The sequence below is a fragment of the Anomaloglossus baeobatrachus genome, chromosome 12, assembly GCF_048569485.1.
Source record: "Anomaloglossus baeobatrachus isolate aAnoBae1 chromosome 12, aAnoBae1.hap1, whole genome shotgun sequence".
Classification (NCBI taxonomy): domain Eukaryota; kingdom Metazoa; phylum Chordata; class Amphibia; order Anura; family Aromobatidae; genus Anomaloglossus; species Anomaloglossus baeobatrachus.
In genome coordinates this window covers 89,193,673-89,214,785 of record NC_134364.1, presented here as the reverse complement: position 1 = coordinate 89,214,785, position 21,113 = coordinate 89,193,673, and the positions used below count along the sequence as shown (strand labels likewise).

The window sequence follows — 21,113 nt, the reverse complement described above, 5'->3', positions numbered from 1 at the left end:
GATAGATAGAATCCTAGATAGATAGAATCCTAGATAGATAGATAGATGGAATCCTAGATAGGTAGAATCCTAGATAGATAGATAGATAGATAGATAGAATCCTAGATAGATAGATAGAATCCTAGATAGATAGATAGATAGATAGATAGATAGAATCATAGATAGATAGAATCCTAGATAGATAGAATCATAGATAGATAGAATCATAGATAGATAGAATCATAGATAGATAGATATCTATCACACCAGGCACACATACAGAACAGCAACCCCAGCTCCTACCATCATAAAGCCCTGCTGAGCCAGAGCCCAGAAGAAGCCAGGAACCTCGGCAGCCAGTCCAGCCAAAGTCAGCAACACACCCTGACAAAAGCCCAAATAAAAGAGATCTCAGAGAGCTGCAAGATGCAATACATAGAGGTCTGGAAGAGTGAATTAGAGAACGCCCAGAAACTCACCATCTACCGGTCACTGCAGAGGGACTACACTCTGGCCCCATATCTGTAAAGGTTACGCCACCCCAAAGACAGGCAGACACTTAGCCTGTACAGACTGAGTGCCCACAGCCTAGAGGTGGAAACAGGGCGGCACCGACAGACATACAAGCCCCGGGAGAACAGACTGTGCAAGCACTGCCAGCAGGGGGCTCTGGAGGACGAGGCGCATTTCCTTCTGCACTGTGACAAATACTCAGCAGTGAGGGGCTCCCACTTCCAGAAATTTACCATCCATACCCCGGACTTTCCATCCATGGACGAGGAGAGGAAACTCCGCATCCTACTGGGGGAAGAGGAATCAATAGTGGAGATCGCCGCCCAATATGTCTCCACTTGTCATAATATGAGGGGTACTAAAGACCTCCAAATGGGCCATGACTCCCTAAATTGTGGCCCCAACACCCCATCCCCACAACCATAACCCACTCCCCTTTCACACTTCTTTTTTTGCTTTGGCAATGCTAACAGTTTTTTGGTCCTGCCAATAAAGCCTATTTGATTTGATTTGATTTGATAGATAGATAATAGATAGATAGATAGATAGATAGAGGGATAGATAGATAGATAGAATCCTAGATAGATAGATAGATAGATAGAATCCTAGATAGATAGATAGATAGATAGATAGAATCCTAGATAGATAGATAGATAGATAGAGGGATAGATAGATAGAATCCTAGATAGATAGATAGATAGATAGAATACTAGATAGATAGATAGATAGCAAGAAAGATAGAATCCTAGATAGATAGATAGAATCCTAGATAGATAGATAGATAGATAGATAGAATCCTAGATAGATAGATAGATAGAATCCTAGATAGATAGAATCCTAGATAGATAGATAGATAGATAGATAGATAGATAGAATCCTAGATAGATAGATAGATAGATAGATAGGTAGATAGATAGAATCCTAGATAGATAGATAGATAGAATCCTAGATAGATAGATTCCTAGATAGATAGATAGAATCCTAGATAGATAGATTGATAGAATCATATATAGATAGATAGATAGATAGATAGATAGATAGATAGAATCCTAGATAGATAGAATCCTAGATAGATAGATAGAATCCTAGATAGATAGAATCCTAGATAGATAGATAGATGGATAGAGGGATAGATATAGATAGATATAGAGAGATAGATAGATAAATACTGTATCTCATTGTAGGTGAAGGAAAGAGTCAGATTCATTTGTTCCCATAAAACTACTATAAAGAAATGAGGAAAAAAATAAACTCGTGTCCAGTAGCCTCCTAGCTTTCCTAGCTGTTGAGTCACTAGGATTGATGATGTCAGAGGGAGGATTTTACATAAATGAACCTACAATGCAGCCTCTTACACAGCAGATTACACAGGACACAGCTCCATTGTACAGAGCAGTGTCTCTATCTCCTGTATTCTAGAGAGAGGAAAAGAGGATTTTTTTTTCTTCTAATAAAATTACTAAAAATAATAAAAAAAATAGAATAATGTAATTTTATTACACTTTTTTATAAAATAATAAACATCACAAATCAGCAAATAACATGGACATATTTGGTGTCCCTGTAATCGTAATGACCCGAACAACACAGCGATCAGGTTATTTATGGGGATCGGTAAATGGCGGGAAAAAAATGGCGCAATTTATTATTTTTCTTTATTAAAACCCCCAAAAAAAGTAATAAAAATGTACCACTGAGGCCGTGTTCACACATAGGGTAAATGCTGCATTTTCCACAAGCGCAATAACAATCTCCTCTGATTATTGTGTGTCTGCGGTATTTTTTATGCATTGTTGCCTTATTTGATACATGTTTGTTGCTGATGTGAATCCTGAATCTTATAAAGAAAAAGACACCAAATCCGCACAGTTCAGCGGCGTCTTTAGAGGCACCAGGAGCGGAGATTTCATGACGTCTCATCCACTTTGCTTGGACAATTAGTCCATATTCCCATGTAGTGTAAATGCTGCATTTTTTTCTGCTGTTTTTTTGCACATTTCCTCTGCTGTGTTTAATTGTCCAAGTAAAGTGGATGTGATTCCATAAAAAGACGCTGCTGAATTCTGCGGTTTTTGGGTTTTTTTTTCTCTGGAGGTTTCTATGTGGAGCTTAAAAAAATGCAGGAAAAAGCTTCTCTGTACAATACAAAACACTTAAAAACGCAGATTCATATCTGAACCAAAACACATTAAATAATGGAGAAAAGGCAGAAAAAATGCAGCAAAAATGGAAAAAACAGAGAAGATTGTTATTGTGTAGTTTGGTGCAGACAGAAACAAAAAGAAACAGAATTTATGCAACGTGTGAACACGGATTTATAGGCACAAATAAGCAACATGTCATCTAGTGACACATAGAAATATAAAAAAATTCTGACTGCTATGAATATGAATGAACAGTCCGGGGCATCTGCTGAATGACCCTTACTGCCAAATGGGTGTGGCTAGGGGCACGCCGCATACTTTGTCCCTCTTTCCTTTTTTGAAAAGTTGGGAGGTATGCTCACACCCCTTTCACTCTATGGCTTCTTTCAACTGTCACTCCTTCAACTGTTGTTTTTTCCTCTCTGCCAACTCTGCCTAGCAACACCTGTTGCTTCCCACAAGCCACACCCCTTTCCCAGGCTAACAGCTAAGGGATTGGTTCTCACATCTGACCACTGTTAACAGGTTTCAGGGAATGTGGCCCTACCTGTGTGTGAGGTGTGGGTTGTCAGCAGAGGGTGTTCCAGAAAGCCGTAGGATCCTGCAGATCACTGGGGTAACATATCCCAGGGTGCTGCATTTGCACGCCTCATAATGAATTTTGCTCTATAACACCATAAATTAAGACTGGACAACAAAACACCATTCTTTTTTTAAATCAGATACATTTTTATTGCATTTTAAAACTTTCATAAACATAACAAATTGTGAGGGTAGTCCTCACACATACTCCCTCCCCCTCCCCCTCCCCCCCCCACCCTCTTCCGGTTGACAGTCTCCCCCCTGCACTCTCTACATCCCTCTTTATTCACATAATGACCTGCCCTCCTTATTTCTCAGCCACTGCGATCTTTCCTTTCCTACCTATAGTCTAAATAGCCTATCTTTCAGTAGATCAAATGACGCTAATCCTGGAAAGTCCAGCCACTTGCTCCAGATCTTCTCATATGGAGTTCTCCTTCCCCTTTTAATATAAACATTTTTCTCCATATAAATAATATAATTCACTTTTTCAACAAATTCCTTACGTGTCGGTGCTTTTTCAGATAGCCAATACAAGGTAATGAGTTTCCTTGCTGCATACAACAATCGTGCCACTGCCAGTTTCTCTTGTTCATCCACATAGCCCAGCACACACACCAGCGGATTCCCCACTTCATCCACATAGCCCAGCACACACACCAGCGGATTCCCCACTTCATCCACATAGCCCAGCACACACACCAGCGGGTTTCTAGGTAGGTCCACTTGCATCACTGATTGAATTAAATTTAACACTGTGATCCAAAACCCTTGTAAACACGGGCATTCCCACAACATGTGCATGATCCCTGCTTCCTCCACAGTACATTTTGGACATTTGGAATCTGTTCTCACTCCCACTTTCTTCATCCACACGGGGGTTCTATATACTCTGTATATAACATATAATTGCGATAGCCGTTTCGCCTCGCTCAGAGATATTTTGATGACATATTGCAAAATAGACTCCCATTTCTTCTCCCCAATTTCTCCCAAATCTTTCACCCACCTTGCATATGCCCCAATTTGTTGGCTCCCAACCGACATGGACAGAAGTCCCCCGTAGACCATCGATTTATTTTATTTTTATTTATTTTATAAAACCTATTTTGTGGTAGCCACTCCGGGGCGTTATGGAGCACATAGAGCAGTTGGGGCATTAGTATCATTTTAGCTAAGTTGACTCTCCCCCCCACCGTAAGGTACAGTTTGGACCAGGCCAGAATCTTTTGTTTGAACTTAAGTAAAAGGGGGGCGAGATTAAGACGTTCATACTCAGTCAGTTTATTGGATATCATAATTCCCAGATATTTAAACTCTGACACCACCTGAACCGGACCACAAGTCACCACTACATTGGAGGGCATTTCATCTAGTGGCATCAAAGCCGATTTGTCCCAATTTATCGTGAGCCCTGATATCCTTCCAAAGTTAGATATGACCCTCATTACCGCCTCCAAGGAACTCCCTGCATCTCCCAGAAACAATAATAAATCGTCCGCATATAAGGCCACTTTCTCCTCCACACTACCATATCGGTAACCCACTACACCAGGATCCCGCCGCATCACCGCTGCCAGTGGTTCGATAGCGATAGCAAACAACAGGGGGGACAGTGGGCACCCCTGCCTTGTGCCCCTATAGAGAGAAAATCTTTCTGACATGCTGCCATTTGCCCTAATTCTTGCCGTAGGAGAAGAGTACAACAGCTGCACCCATCTAATATATACTTCCCCAAACCCCATTGATCGCATCGTAGCCCATAGGTACCCCCACTCTACGCTGTCAAAAGCTTTGGCCGCGTCTAGGGAGAGAATAACCCGCCTCTCCTTTTTTTTCGCCGGTATCTGCATATTCAGGGACAGTCTCCTAAGGTTAGTTGCCGTGGATTTGTTGGGCATAAACCCTGATTAATCTGGGTGTATTAGGGATGTAATGACTTTGGTGAGCCTATTTGCAAGCATCTTAGCCAGGAGCTTTACATCTACCGTCAATAGTGAAATCGGTCTGTAAGAGGCTGGCAAACCCGGGTCTTTGCCTTCTTTAGGGAGTACCACAATTATTGCCTCCTGCATAGACGGCATCAGCTCTCCTCTTTCCAGACATGAATTATATACCTTAAGCAGCACCAGCACAGTAAAACCTCCCTATGTTGCTTATCTACTTCAGCCGGAAACCCATCTACCCCCGGCGCCTTATCATTCGCCATATCACTCAGAGCTAGCTCCAACTCCTCTAAGTCAAATGGTTCGTCTAGTAACTCTCTAGATTCCCTTGAGAGGACTGTCACCTGAGCACCGCCTAGAAATGCATCCACCTCCCCCGCCTCCGGGTGCACCTTGACTGAGTATAGATCAGAGTAGAATGTTTCTAGTACTTTTAGGATCCCCGAGTTGTCCGTGACAACTGCCCCATCTACTGACTGTAACCGTGCAATATATATTGATTCCCTCTGTGCCGCAGCTATCACTGATAATAGGTGACCCGTTCTCCATTCTCAAAGGACTGCATGGTCTAGAACATTTTCTTTCTCTCCGCTGCCTGTATGGTCAATCTATTAACCATCTTTTGAGCTGCCTTCATCCTAGCTTTTGCCGCCGGCGTGGGGTTTGAACAAAACACCATTCTTAATAAATAGATTTCTAGTTTTTTGGGGCTCCTGCATCTGACAGAAAATGGTGGCATGTTCCTTCAGATGTCATGTTAAGTTCCTTCAGATGTATGTTAACAGCATACACCAGTGTCCAAACTTCTCACAGCTTCATACTACATAGTTGTGTCATGTACATAAGTGCTTAATAGGGTTATCTACTTTTTAAAAGTAAAAAAACCCTTTTAAAAGGCTGTCACATGCCAGAATTTGTTTTAACTGTGCGTAAATGCGATCGTTCTCGAGAATTTAGTGTTATTTTGCCTCTTCATTCCTGAGATGTGGCCCCTTTTTTCACTGTGTTTGTGTTTTTTTCTCTTTTTGAAGGATGAGTTGTATTTGTCAGTAGCTCCATCGTGGAATACATATCACTTTTTTTATTTTTATAAACTCTTTACAAATAGAAATAGAGAAAAACGAAACACCAAGTCTATCATTTAATTTTTACGTTTAAAATGTGATTGTTTTCATTTATTGCAGAAATAAAGTGTTAACATTATTCTTTAGAACAGAATGAGAAATGTGATACCAAATTTATATAGTTTAAATTTTATGGGTTTTTTTTACTTACAAGTACATCTCAATAAATTAGAATATTACCACAGAACACCTGCAAAGGCTTCCTAAGCATTTAAAATGGTCCCTTAGTTTAGTTCAGTAGGCTACACAATCATGAGAAGGACTGCTGACTTGACAGATGTCCAGAAGGCAGTCATTGACACACTCCACAAGGAGGGTAAGCTACAAAAGATCATTGCTAAACAAACTGGCTGTTCACAGAGTGCTGTGTCCAAGCATATTAATGGAAGGTTGAGTGAAAGGAAAACGTGTGGTAGAAAAAGGTGCAACTGGGAAAACTGCAGCCTTAATAGGATTGTTAAGAAAAGGCCATTCAAAATTTGAGGGTGATTCACATGGCGCAGACTGCTACTGGAGTCAGTGCTTCAAGAGCCACCACACACAGACGTATCCAGGACATGGGCTACAACTGTTGCATTCCTTGTGTTAAAAAATCCAACACAGAATAGTACTCTGCTGGCCTTACTCCGTTTGGTCTAGGAGCGTCAAGTAAGGACCCCTGCACAGGAACATTCTGATATTTACCAAAGGAGAAAGTATCATGCAGTTATCCAAATTATGGAAACCTGACTCTTGAACTTGACTGCAGGTAAACTCCCATTGGGACATACCTTGTTGAGCCGCGGCTCTATCCTATTACCACTATAATTCTGGAGCGCAGTATATTTTTTTATATATAATACTGGTACTTGGACTGTTGAAATTACTGCTTGCAATTTAAAATCATTATTTATACTTTTTCCTACAGCAATTAACAATTATTTTGAGCCTTTGAAAAAGTGTGTTGCAGCTTTTATCCTACTAGTATTGCAAGTCCTATACCTTGAAATGTTTTTAGTAATTTATTAGTTTGTAGTCGTTGATTTTGCCACCGGCCGGGGCATTTTCAACCAGCTTTCTGGTAGTTGTCTATGTTAATCAATTTTTTTATTTTTTTTTGTGTTGTATGGTTTGTGTGTATTTGTTACGTCCGGGTGGTGGAAGCACTGGACCGTACACCGATGTCCCCTGAGGAGGCAGCCAGGCCGGTCACCCCGCCAGAGGGTCCTGATGCACGGCAGCCGAAGCACTATAGGTAGCTGGACAGTCCGTAGAGGAGCAGGAAAGGTGGATGATGCTGAACCCACGGAGTTCTGGACGGTAGTCCGGGTGACGAGGCTCAGGGTCCGAGGCCGAGTTGTAGGGTCAGGCGGGATCCGGAACCTGCTGAGCGATGGAACGGGTCACCGAACGGAGCCAGGTACTGGAGACTGGCGGAGCTGCAGAGGTGGTGGAACATCCGCCGAAGTCACCGTCAGGGTCCAGGGATGGACTTGGTTCGGAGCGACTGGCGTGGCAGGACAGGCTCTACGAGACAGGACAGGGTTAATGCAAGGCAAAGCACAGGGCAAAGCAATACGGGGACCTGAACACTAGCTTGCTAAACACGTAGAACAGGTCCCGCCCACCAGGAAAGAGAAACCTTATATACCCTGTACCTGTCTATGCAATATCCTGTTTCTGGGTGCTGGCCCTTTAAGAAAGGGTCAATGACCGCGCGCGCGCCCTAATGCGCATGCGCGAGGCCCGTGTGCCAGAAGCCAGTCCAGGAAGCGGTGAGGAGGAAGCAGGAGCGCCCGGCTGGGAGTCCCACGTCGCAGAGGAGCGCCGGGAGCGGGGAGCTGGACGCATGGAGGCTGCAGGCGGGGACGAGGAGGCCGGGACCGGAGTGGTGAGCAGGGGACGCCGCCGGGGAGCGGGCCACGGGGACCGGAGAACGGGACCGGGGGACCGGGAAGCGTAACAGTATTGTGCTGAATTGTGTCTAAAACAGGGATAGCAATTTAATAAAACATCAATTATAAAACCTTATCAGCGCTGGTTTATTGGGGTTTTTTACTTGAAAAAAACTCTCATAAAAAATGTTTTCCTTGTGTTAAGCCTCATGACTAATAGACAACGCTAGAAGTGTCTTACCTGGGCCAAGGAGAGAAAGATCTAGACTGTTGCTCAGTGGTCCAAGGTATTGTTTTCAGATGAAAGTAAATTTTGCTTTTCATTTGGAAATCGAGGTCCCAGAGTCTGGAGGAAGAGTGGAGAGGCCACAATCCAAGCTGCTGAGGTCTAGTGTGAAGTCTCCACAATCAGTGATGGTTTGGGGAGCCATGTCATCTGCTGGTGTAGCTCCACTGTGCTTTATCAAGACCAAAGTCAGCGCATCTGGCTACCAGGAAATTTTACAGCATTTCATGCTTCCTTCTGCTGACAAGCTTTTTGGAGATGGAAATTTAATTTTCCAACAGGGCTTGCCACCTCTCCACACTGCCAAAAGTACCAATACCTGGTTTACTAACCACAGTATCACTGTGCTTGATTGGCCAGCAAACTCGCCTGACCTAAATCCCATAGAGAATATATGGGATATAGTCAAGAGGAAGATGAAGAGACACCAGACCCAACAATGCAGACGAGCTGAAGGCTGCTATCAAAGCAACGTGGGCTTCCATAACACCTCAGCAGTGCCACACTGCATTGATGCAGTAATTCATGCAAAAGGAGCCCCGACCAAGGATTGAGTCATTTACTGTACAGACTTTTCAGTAGGCGCCAACATTTCTGAGTTAGAAATCATTTTTTCAGTTGGTCTTTATTGGCTGTAAGCCATAATCATGAACGTTAACATAAACACTTGAAATAGATCCCTCTGCGTGTAATGACTCTATGTAATATATAGGAATAGATCTCTCTGTGTGTAATGACTCTGTATAATATATAGGAATAGATCCCTCTGTGTGTAATGACTGTATAATATATAGAAATAGATCCCTCTGTGTGTAATGACTCTATATAATATATAGGAATAGATCCCTCTGTGTGTAATTACTCTATATAATATATATAAATAGATCCCTCTGTGTGTAATGACTCTATATAATATATATAAATAGATCCCTCTGTGTGTAATGACTCTATATAATATATAGGAATAGATCCCTCTGTGTATAATTACTCTATATAATATATAGGAATAGATCCCTCTGTGTGTAATGGCTCTATATAATATATGCATTTCCCTTTTTGTAAGCTCTTTCCATCCATGACATAAAAGTACATCATGGAGCGGGAACACATTATAAAGCACAGAAGTGAGTAAAAAGAAAAGTCAAATAATCAGAAAGTAACAGATCTTATATTGCCCTGTAGGACGCTGTCTGATACGTCTAATCCTGCTGGATGAAGAAGGTCATCAATTGCCCTTAGAACTGAAAGGTGCGTACGTATATGTGTGCATATATCTGTATTTATACTGTATGTACAAATGTTAGAAAGAAATTGATGGTTAAAGAGAATTTCGTTTATAGTCTCTATATATTTTAAAAATAAATTTCTGCAGCATGTGCACATACCCTTATACTCAGGTGGAGTGTCACCTGCTGTACAAAAGAAACGTTTATTGGCTACGAATAAAATATCAGGTGGAATATTGGCCACAACAAACCCATGAGAGTTCTCTCTCATTTCAGAATTAATTAAAATTTACCCTCTGTCATCTACTTAAAGGGTTTGTCTAAGTAATGGACAACCCCATTAATGTTGGCATAATTTTTTGAAAACTTAAAAGAAAAAAATAGGTTTCTAAAATGATCTGTAGAAGGTCCACATGTAGCAGCAATAGTATATAGCCCTACTACTATTGTTTGAAGAACTGATTTCTATTGTGCCGCCCCGTGACAGCAGCCGAGCTGCTCAGATCCGGGTTCTCAGTGGCTCGAGGGTCTCCGGACCCCGGGGGTCGTGCGGCCACTCAAATGAAGGGTGGTATTTTCAAGGGGTGTTATACAGTTCGTGACGCCACCCATGGTATGTGGTAATTAGGAGTACCACCACTGCAGTTGGGGAGTACCCGGGAATCATGGAATGGGGCAGCCAGGTGTTGTAACCCTCCTCGGGTAGTGAGAATACCCTGGGACTCGGTGGTTGAGGGGTTTGCCGTTGGATGCAAGGGGGGGGTGTCACTGTGGTACTCAGTCCATTAAGCAGACACCGACAGCTGGTCAAACAAGTCTCTGGACACTGCTGCCGCTGAGGGGAGCTTAGGTCGGGTCCCGTCCCCAATGGTGCTGCCTGGTGGTGCGTGACCTGCCTCCTGGCACTAAGTTTACTTCTCTGATGGTCCCGGTAGTATGAAACTTGCTGGGTCCCGCTCCACACCATAGCTAAGTGTGGGAGCTTGCTGTCAGGGCTCACGCTTGGGATTTTCTGGATCGTTTTGGATTGGAAAGTCCTATCCCCCTCGTTGCGCTAATGCCCCGATTTTGGAGCGGGTGGGAACGGATCTTGAAGGCTTCGTTCTCCTCGGGTAAATTATCGGGTTGCCTGAAGCTACTCCCGGACCTAGGATCCACATACCCCGTCGAGCCACAGTCCCGGACTGGTGATGGTGCAAGGCCGCCGGCTGTCCTCCTCGACAGGTCCGTGCCCCTTGCCACAATCCCTTGCGACCGGGGGTCCGTCTCCTCTAGGCCCAGATCACTGTCTGCCACCTAGATCGTTTCACAGGAGCCCCGCTCCCGACCTCCTCTCACTGTCACATCTCAGGCTACACTCTCCTTTTGACACTCCTCACCTCCCCTCTCCAACCCCCCAGGTAGGCGACTATTCCACTCAAGTCGTCCATTGGTGGGTGTGCTGCAGGGTGTATCTAGGATTTGATAAGCTGATGTAGGCAACACCATATAGTTAGGGACCCAAAACCAAGAAGGAGGTGGATACTGCACGGGAGGGCAGATTGTGCAATACCCTGTGATGACCTGATAGTCCAGGGTCGTCACATTCCCCCTTGGTTAAACGTAGCACGTCCTCGAGCTACAGGACATCAGAGGTTTATTTTTTTTTTTCAATTTAAAGTTTTATTGAGTTTTAAAGAATACATTAAAGGAACATGGATCCATGTTATAACTGACAATGCGAAACCAAAGTCTATGCAACACAACACATTTGCAAACGTCATGACAGTATGTAAATGATTGGTATGATACATGGATAGTCGTTTGAACCACAAAGAATAATAAGCCAAAGAGTAAAGGTGAAGAAGCAGTATGATCACGAAAAATAGCAAAAGAAGGATAAGTCAGGGCAAGAGGGGAAGAGATGGAGAGTAGAGCACATCGGCCGGGTCTGATACTTTGTCCGTTGGACTAAGACATGTTAGAAGGGTGGTGTATATTATCTGAAGTAAGTGGGGCCAAGGTGCCTATCTTCCGGAGGTTAGATTAATTCAAGAAACTTTTTGCCAGAGAGGAATGATTCCCATTGAAACCATTTAGTGGCTGTCGCCACCGTCTGTCCACGCGACTGGGCCAACAGCATTTCCATGCGGTGGATCACATTCACCTCCATTACCCACTCATCTATCGTAGGGGGGGTAGGGTCTTTCCAGCGCCGTGGGACCACTGTCTTGGGTGCCTGGAGAAGGTGGCCCAAGAGGGACTTTTTATAGGCCTTTTCCGAGACATTAAAAATGTATAGTAGGACTGCCTCTGGGCGGCTGGGGACTATGATCCCTGTGACCTCCTGTATGGCTGCTAGTACTTTTTTCCAAAAGACCCCCAAGCCTGGGCAGTACCTCCAGATGTGGGACATGGTGCCTCCCTGTGCTCCACAATGCCAACAGGTATCAGGCACCTCAGGACACCACGCATGAAGAGACGCTGGGACCCTGTACCACCGGACAGTATTTTATAGCTGGTTTCTTGCATTCTGGTGGCCACGACGGACTTGTGGGTCAGTCGGAAGCAACGTGCCCACTGGTTCCCGAGGAACGTCTCGTTGAGCTCTGCTTCCCACGCCGCACAAAAGCGAGGAAGGGACGCCTCTGCCGCGTTGGTTATAATCTTATATATTTTTGATGTCCCATGACGTATATCTAAGGACCCAGTGCAAAGGTTTTCAAATGGAGTTTGGGGTGGAAGATGCGCCATGACAATGTTTTGTGAGATTATGAAGTGTTTGAGTTGTGCATATTCAAAATGAAACCGCATCCTGAAATTACGATTTTCCACAATCTCCAGAAGTGGTACAAGGGATTCCCCAGGAGCCACCTGGTTCAGTCTTAAGGGGCTCTGTTTCGTACTACCCAGGAAGTTGTTGGGTGATGCCCCCGGTAGAAACTCTGGGTTATCGGTTAATGGCATAAGGGGTCCTTCCGGCTGAATCAGGCGATTGCGTAATGATGTAGAGTGTACAGTTTTCAATGTTTGTTTAGTGCTATAAGACATTTCGATCTTATATTTGGTAAGGAGTGGCCATGTCCACGGCAGGGTCCGCACTGACAAGGGGCATAGATCCTGCTCTAGGCAGACCCAAAGCTTAGACCTCGAGCTATGTAAGAGGTCTAGAACTCTGGCATGGGCGGCCGCCATGTAATAATGCCTGTAGTCAGGCAGCCCCACACCTCCTGCGTTCTTGGTCTTAGTTAGAACGCTACTCCCGAGACGGGGGCGCTTCTTTAACCAAACAAATTGATTAAATAAGCGCTGTATCCTGGCCCGATAGGCTGCCGGAACGTAAACCGGGACCGTCTGTATCAAGTACAGCAATCTTGGCAAGGCCGTCATTCTGAGGGCGCCAATCCTGCCGAACCATGAAAGAGTACCTCTCTGCCACAAGGTCAGGTCTCCCTCAAGCTTTGACAGGAAGCTTTGATAGTTTAGTTGAAAGAGTCTTGACAAATCGGATGGGATATTGATGCCCAAGTATCCAATACTGCCGTGGGGTGGCCATCTGAAGGAGAAGTTTGGTTTTATTGCATTTATTGTCGTTTGCGGCAAAGTAATATTTAGGGCCTCTGATTTATGAAAATTAATTTTAAAGTTGGACCATTTACTAAAGCGGTTTAGTTCTAGCATTAGGGGTGGGAGTGATGTGAGGGGGTTACAGAGGTAAATAAGAAGATCGTCGGCAAAGGCGGCACATTTATGTTCCTGATTGGCGATCCTAATTCCCTGTATATCGGGGTTGGTCCTAATGGCCGACAACAAGTGCTCTATGATCAGGATAGATAGCAGAGGTGACAAGGGACACCCCTGCCTGGTCCCGTTATGGATGGAGAAGGGCCTCGACAGAGTGCCATTAATTTTAAGGTGTGCAGTCGGAGAATGATATAAGGCCATAATCCTGGACGAAAAAACTGGCCCCAGGCCCATATGGTCCAGTGTTTGTGAAAGCGACTGCCAGGAGACTCTGTCGAAGGCCTTCTCAGCGTCCAGAGATAGCAACATCAAAGAGAGTTTTTTTGTGTGTGCATGTTGGATCAGGTTCAAGGTCTTTATTGTATTGTTCCCTCGCCTCCCTACCCAGGACAATTCCGACCTGGTCCAAATGTATCAGGTCAGGGAGTAAAGGGCCAAGTCTATTTGCCGAAAGCTTTGCATAGAATTTTAAATCAACATTAAGGAGTGAGATCAGTCTAAAACTGCTACACGCCGTGGGGTCTTTTTGGAGATGTGGGCCGTAGTGGAATGGGGCGGGAAAGGGACAGAGTCAGAAATTGAATTGAAGGAGAGAAGCATTAAGGGAGCCAATTGTTCAAAGAAGGATTTGTAGAATTTGGCGGGGAACCCGTCTGGTCCAGGACTTTTATTGAGGTTTTTTTTTTTTCAAAACTGTAAAATAGAAAAAGAAGAACATTTGTTTATTTACAGGTTTCATCCCACAGTAGGGGAGCATATACTTTAACGTTACTGTAACTTTTGAGTTCATCATATCAACAATGGAACGCTACTGGTTATGTTAGTAGCAGAGGCTCAACCTGCTCCGTTGCAGCCTTTTCCTGCGACAGTCCCGGATCCCATCAACCCGCCACCCAAACAACCTGACCCGCTGCGTACCTATCCGTGGGTCTGTGACCAGGTTAAGGTCCCGGGTGTTGCAAAAGACAACTCTGGTGGGCACAGGAGGTGCAACTATTTACAATAACACAAGTCTGTGTTCGCCACAACCAGTCCCGTGGCTATAGTCCATTTTAACCACTAAACATAGGTTCTCAATAATAACGAGGTCCATGCCCCCGGTGCACACACTATATTAACTTCTTCTTAATCAGGTGACTTTCTCTATTGATTAAATTTGGTTGATTAAAACTCTTTTGTTTCATAACATTACTCTATATGGAAAATAGTAAACTATGTAAAACAATAAAAGAAAACACAGATACCTAACAGTTTACACTTTTACATTAAACGACCGGGTCCCGTAGCCATGCTTCCTTGAGACTACGCACAACCGACGCCGGTACAAACTCTTCCTCCATTATTACCTGTTTGATCACATCCAGGGCATACCAGCCCCGCTCTCCACAATGCTGAGTACAGGTGACCATATCCTCTGGCTCCAGATTTCTCTCGGGGTGTCCCCTGGGGAGGTGCTGCGCCACATCCCGTCGGGACACAAACACCTCGGCTGTGAGGCCTGCCACCCGGATGAACCCCCATCCCTGAACGGGGTCAAAACGATCCACCAGACCACGGTACCGTGGCCCTCGGACTCGGGAAGCAGCGCTCCTCACCTGCTCCTTCTCTTGCGGGCGGCAAGTTCCCGTCGTCGCCGGTCTCGTGCTTTCATCTCTATTTGCAGCTCCTGCTGGTGTCGTTCCCAGTAGGGGCCATCAGCGTCCGACCTCGGCTCCCTAGCTGGCATAGGCTTTAGCTGTACTCTTGCGGCCCCAATAGCCGTTGGGATGCCGCGCGGTGGCGGAACCGGCAGCTCTTCAGGTTCCACCTCCACCATTGTGAATAAAGGAACCAACTGCTCCGCAGCCGTGGTTGCAGAGTCCGGGTGCTCCGCCTCTAAGAACGGACCCTGTGATGCGGCCGGGTCTGGTCGGGATGGTGTCGGGGTGACCGCTGTCATGATCTGGTCGGGTGACAGAATCGGGGGTTCTGCAGCTGATTCTTCACAAACGGAGGCTGAAGGTTCCGCTGCCATGATGGGGGCAGGCAGCTCGGCGTCCGCCGAGGACGGGGTTGTTGGCGGCGGAGTGCTTGCCGGGAGAGGGGGCGCTCTGGATCCCACAGCCGCAATGGCCGGATTAGGGTAATCAACTGGGACTGGGTAACCGCTTACCCTCTCTTCACGTGGGATTTCGATCTCACGGGCTCGCACTGCCACCACCAGGCTCCTCATCTCTTCCCTCCAGTGGTCCAGTATGAATAGGAACTGCGTCCGCATCCTTCTGCAAAGCTCCTCCGTCTCTTCCTCGATCCAGGTCGCGGTCCCGGGAACAGCACGCGCCGGTGACCAGCTCTGCTCAGCCGCCATCTTTTTTCTGCGGGGTCCAGGAACGTTATGGCAGAGTCCTAGCGTCCCTGCTTCTCTTCCGCTGCTACATGCCGTCACGCCTCCTCGGTTTTCGCCCACCACTCACTTTGGTGCTGTGGCCCTCTGGGAACTTCCGGTTCCGGGCTCACTCTCAGGACGAAGGGCGGGGCTTCAGCTTTGCGTGCTTTTGATGGAGAAGACGGCGTTTTGGCGCCAAAAGATGGCGGAAGATGGCAGAAATGGCGGGAAACGGGAATTTTGACTCACAGTTTCGACTTCTAAGGCGCACGTCACCCAGGTAAGTGGGTCCTGCTCGAATCCTGTTCGTGACACCAGGAATTTGAGGTGTGCCGCCTCCGTGTCAGCAACCGAGCTGCTCGGATCCGGGTCAGTGGCTTGAGGGTCTCCGGACCCGGAGGTCGTGCGACAACTCAAATGAAGGGGGGTATTTACAAGGGGTATTATAGAGTTCGTGACGCCACCCGTGGTATGTGGTAATTAGGAGTACCACCGCTGCAGTTGGGGAGTACCCGGGGATGATGGAATGGGGCAGCCAGGTGTTATAACCCTCGACAGGTAGGGAGAATACCCCGGGACTTGGTGGTTGAGGGGGATGCCGTTGGATGCAAGGGGGGGGTCACTGTGATACTCACTCAGTCCATTAAGCAGACACCAACAACTGGTCAAACAAGTCTCTGGACACCGCTGCCGCTGAGGGGAGCTTAGTTCGGGTCCTGTCCCCAATGGTGCTGCCTGGTGATCCGTGACCTGCCTCCTGGCAATAAGTTTACTTCTCTGATGGTCCCAGTAGTATGAAACTTGCCGGGTCCCGCTCCCCACTATGGCTAAGTGTGGGAGCTTGCTGTCAGGGCTCACGCTTGGGATTTTCTGGACTGTTTTAGATTGGAAAGTCCTTTCCCCCTCGTTGCGCTAATGCCCCGATTTTGGAGCAGGTGGGAACGGACCTTGAAGGCTCCGTTCTTGGGTAAATTATTGGGTTGCTTGAACCTACTCTCCGACCTAGGGTCCACGTACCCTTCGTGCCTCAGTCCCGGACCGGTGATGGTGCAAGGTCGCCAGCTGTCCTCCTCGACAGGTCCGTGCCCCTTGCCGTGATCCCCTGCGACCGGGGGTCCGTCTCCTCTAGGCCCAGACCACCGTCTGCCACCTAGATCGTTTCCCAGGAGCCCCGCTCACTTTCACTTCTCAGACTACACTCTCCTTTTGACACTCCTCACCTCCCCTCTCCAACCTCCGAGGTGGGCGACTCTATTCCACTCAAGTCGTCCACTGGTGTGTTTGGTGGATGTGGTGCAGGGTGTATCTAGGATTTGATTAGCTGATGTAGGCAACACCATATAGTTAGGGATCCAAAACCAAGAAGGAGGTGGATACTGCACGGGAGGGCAGATTGTGCAATACTCTGTGACGACCCGATAGTCCAGGGGCGTTTATGCACAAGTCTGCAGCCATTGTAAGTAACTGACGCGCACTGTCTGGATCTGTAGGCGGGTATGTGACCACATGTTTGTGATTTGCATACTTTCGGCCACATTCTGACCAGACATGAATGGTCTTGTTCAGTTCAAGGCCGTGCACGTGTATTCGATACGTGATCGCATGTATCCAGAGGCGCCAGCTCTCCCCACAGTGAAATCCCAACAGTGTGCACACTGTACGCAATGATGATTCACAAGTCTGCAGTCACAGAGTGACTGAAGACTTGTACCCCAAGCCTGGACACCCCCTTTTAATGTTGACTGCCTATCCTTAGCAAAGACTATCAATATCTGAACAATGAGGGTCTGAATTATAGCACTCCACATTGATTAGCTATATAAATGAAGTTCTGCATCCACTTTATTTTTTACACATAACATTACTGTCATGATGACCATGGGATAGCGGAGAACTTCAAGCTTGGGGGCTCTATGTTCTCCATAACCTCAGGGATGGTGGAGAGGCCTAAGTCTCCTTCCTGACCCTGGTGCTGACCAGTCATAATCAGATTCCCTTTCCCCCTCCCCCCCCCCCCCCCGAGGAGGGAAGGGACAGGAGTGTGTTGAAACCCACAGATTGAGACAGATAAGGAAAAAACAAAATGTTGTTACTGAGCAAGCACACACATAGCTAAAGACAATAAGAGATTCAGAATGAGCAGGAAGGAAGTACAAAACAGGAGTAAACAACTTCTCCAAACAATAAGCATAACTTTCCTCAGAGAGTCTGGGACACCACACCTCACAAACCGACATAGGACAAACTGTAGCTGGCATGGGTAGAAAGTTTTAACAAGCATAAATAGCAGGAGAGCTGATGTGCTACGTCTGCCCACAAAATATGATTAAAGGACCAAGCAGACTAGCAGAGATTAACTCTTGCTAGCCTGCTTATGAATCAGCACACAGCAGTGTTGTGAACACATTTGGACTGGCTTCCGGTTTGACGCTCCCTCTTGTGGCCAGTGCTGGTAGTAGAGTTGGTCTGCTTAACCATCATCAGCCAGACAGCTGTTGATGATTGGAAATCAAGCTGCTCAGAATGGGCCTATATAACTGAGTAGTGTTCTCTTGGTCTGGGCTGGTGATCAGTGTTGTCTCCTGTGGTGCGGTGGACATTCTGGAGCCTGCCCTATTTTCTATTTCAACCTGAACTCCTTGCAGATAAGTTTTGTCTTTGTACATCTTGCTGGTTTGTTTCTATTTTCTTGTTGTTTTATTTTTGTGGTACTAAGGCTTGTCTCCTGGCTTTGCTTGTGTGGAGTTCTGGGTGGAGTTGGATCATTCCCTGCTGGGAATGTCTGTGTATCTTGCTCCATATTCTGTAGTGTATTTTTCTTTATTCATGCTTGGTATTAATTTCAGTTCTTCCTCTATATTAATGTTTTGCTTGAATTCCAGTAACACCAGAGTACTGATATAGTGGGGGAGAGGCTGTGTGGTCTCAGATTTTTTCATATCTGAGACCAAATCATAGGGTTTTTTAGGTGTGTTGGTTTTTCTAGGGTATTGCGCGGCTGCAGACAGTGCTCTTTTCTGTCCTTTCCTATATAGATAGTTTGGGCCTCATTTTTGCTGAATCTGTTTTCTACCTGTGTACTGTGTTTCATTTTGTCTCCCCGGCTTTACATGTTTGGGGGCTATCTATATCTTTTGGGGATTGCTTCGAGTCATATTAGTTTTCCTTGTTTTTCTCTCTTTAGGAATAATTAGCTCTCCGGCTGTGTCGAGGCGACTAGGTCATCGTAGGCACGTCCCACGGCTACTTCTAGTTGTGTTGTCAGTTACAGGTCTGCAATCAGCTGAGTTTCCAACCACTCTGGTGATTCTCTGGGTTTCCTTGTTTTTGCCCCTTTTTGATCCTCCTCGGTCACTGAATCATAACACAGCAGGTTAACGCCCGAGTCTGCCGGTATTTGTCCCAGACACCAGAGAAACCAGTGGGCAGAGTGTCAGAATCTGCAATATGAACAGAGCTGTTATGATCCGGAACCATGGAAGACCACCAAAAATCATTGGTAAAAGGTGACAAGGTGACAAGAGCATTGGCAACTAATCTGGCCGTCATCCCCTTACTAACCATCAACACTAGAAGTAGCCGAGGGGTGAACTAACATCCTGTGCACCGCGAACCCAGCCGGAGAACTAGCTATCCTAATGGAAGGAAAGATGAATAACTCTCTGCCTCAGAAAATAGATAAAGAATAGCAAGCCCCCCACATTCAAAGACTGCAGTGATATAGGAAAACACAATACACAGATAAATGATAGGATTAGCAAAGGTGAGGCCCCCAATAACTAAATAGGACAGGATAGGAAAGGGACTGATTGTGGCCAGAGAAAAACCCTACAAAAATCCAAGAACCTGATAGTACAAAAAGCCCCCAGATCGCTGGATCTGAATTCCGTCCTATACCAGGCGCTCTTGTCATACCAATGAACAGAAAGCAGGAAGAATTACAAATTCAAGAAGCAACAAACACATGGACTAATAGGAGCAATACTCCCAACATAGCTGCAGGGAGTTTCCCAGCTAAGCAACTGAGAGGGAAGATCCCTGCATGCAAATAAACTGAAAACAACCACAGCAAATGACAAACTCAGATAAGAGCAAAAAGAACCAAACAACAAATAAAGAGTAAAGCACTTATCTGGGGTAGATGTGGTCTGGAGCAGTAAGAAGCAGGCTGGTGAACAAAGAACAACTGACATCCGGCCTAGCCTGCTATCAGACTAGGATTTAAATAGGCAGAGAGTTAGCAATGGAAACGCCCATTGCTCAGCACACCTGGTCTCTGTCCAAGCCATTCTTGGCCACAAGAGGGAGCCTCACAGCGGCAAAAGCACAACTGACATTCACAACAGTACCCCCCCTTGAGAAGGGGTCACCGAACCCTCACTAACGCCACCATGTCGCTCAGGATGAGCATGATGGAAGGCGCGAACCAACCTGTCCGCATGAATGTCAGAAGCTACAACCCAAGAGTTATCCTCCTGCCCATAACCCTTCCATTTCACAAGGTACTTAAGCTGTCACCTACTGCGAATCCAGAATTTTTTCAACCTCATACTCCAGATCACCTTGTACCAAAACAGGGTCAGGAGGCGCTGCTGCAGGAACTGTTGGCTCCAAATGTTTCTTCGACAAGGATTTATGGAAGACATTGTGAATCTTAAATGACACAGGCAGAGTCAAATGGAAAGATACAGGGTTGATAATCTCCGAAATCTTATAAGGTCCAATAAATCTGGGCTTAAATTTAGGCGATGGAACTCTCATAGGAATATTTTTAGAAGACAACCACACCATGTCCCCCACTTTAAACCGGGGACCAACAGTCCGATGCCGGTTGGCAAATTTCTGGGCAGATTCTTGGGATTGAAACAATTTATCCACTACCTGCCCCCAAATCTGCTGCATTCTGTTTACCACCGAATCCACCCCTGGACAGTCAGACGCCTCAAGCTGCCCCGAGAGGAACCTGGGGTGATGCCCAAAATTGCAGAAAAAGGGGGACACCAATGTGGTAGAGCTAGCTCTATTGTTAAGGGCAAATTCAGCCAAAGGCAAAAACGAAACCCAGTCATCCTGATCCGCAGAAACAAAACACCGTAAATAGGTCTCCAGGGTCTGGTTAGTCCTTTCAGTCTGACCGTTGGTCTGAGGATGAAACGCCGAGGAGAAAGACAGCTGAACACCCAATGTGGAACAAAATATCCTCCAAAACCTGGACACAAACTGCACCCCTCTGACAATGTTTTCGGGGATACCATGCAAACGAACAACATGTTGGAAAAACAAAGGCACCAACTCTGATGAAGACGGCAACTAAAGGGCGCTTTACACGCTACAATAAATCTTACGATGTG

At 46.0% G+C, this 21,113-nt stretch overlaps 1 protein-coding gene across 1 annotated transcript in view; it reads left to right on the top strand.

Moving 5' to 3' along the window:
• LOC142257982 (NACHT, LRR and PYD domains-containing protein 3-like) overlaps positions 1 to 21,113 on the top strand; it is a 125,378-nt gene that overhangs the window by 49,498 nt on the left and 54,767 nt on the right. The window contains exon 5 of the mRNA XM_075330326.1: positions 9,631 to 9,696. Coding sequence (XP_075186441.1) covers positions 9,631 to 9,696 — 66 coding nt within the window. The remainder of the gene's footprint in view (positions 1 to 9,630; positions 9,697 to 21,113) is intronic.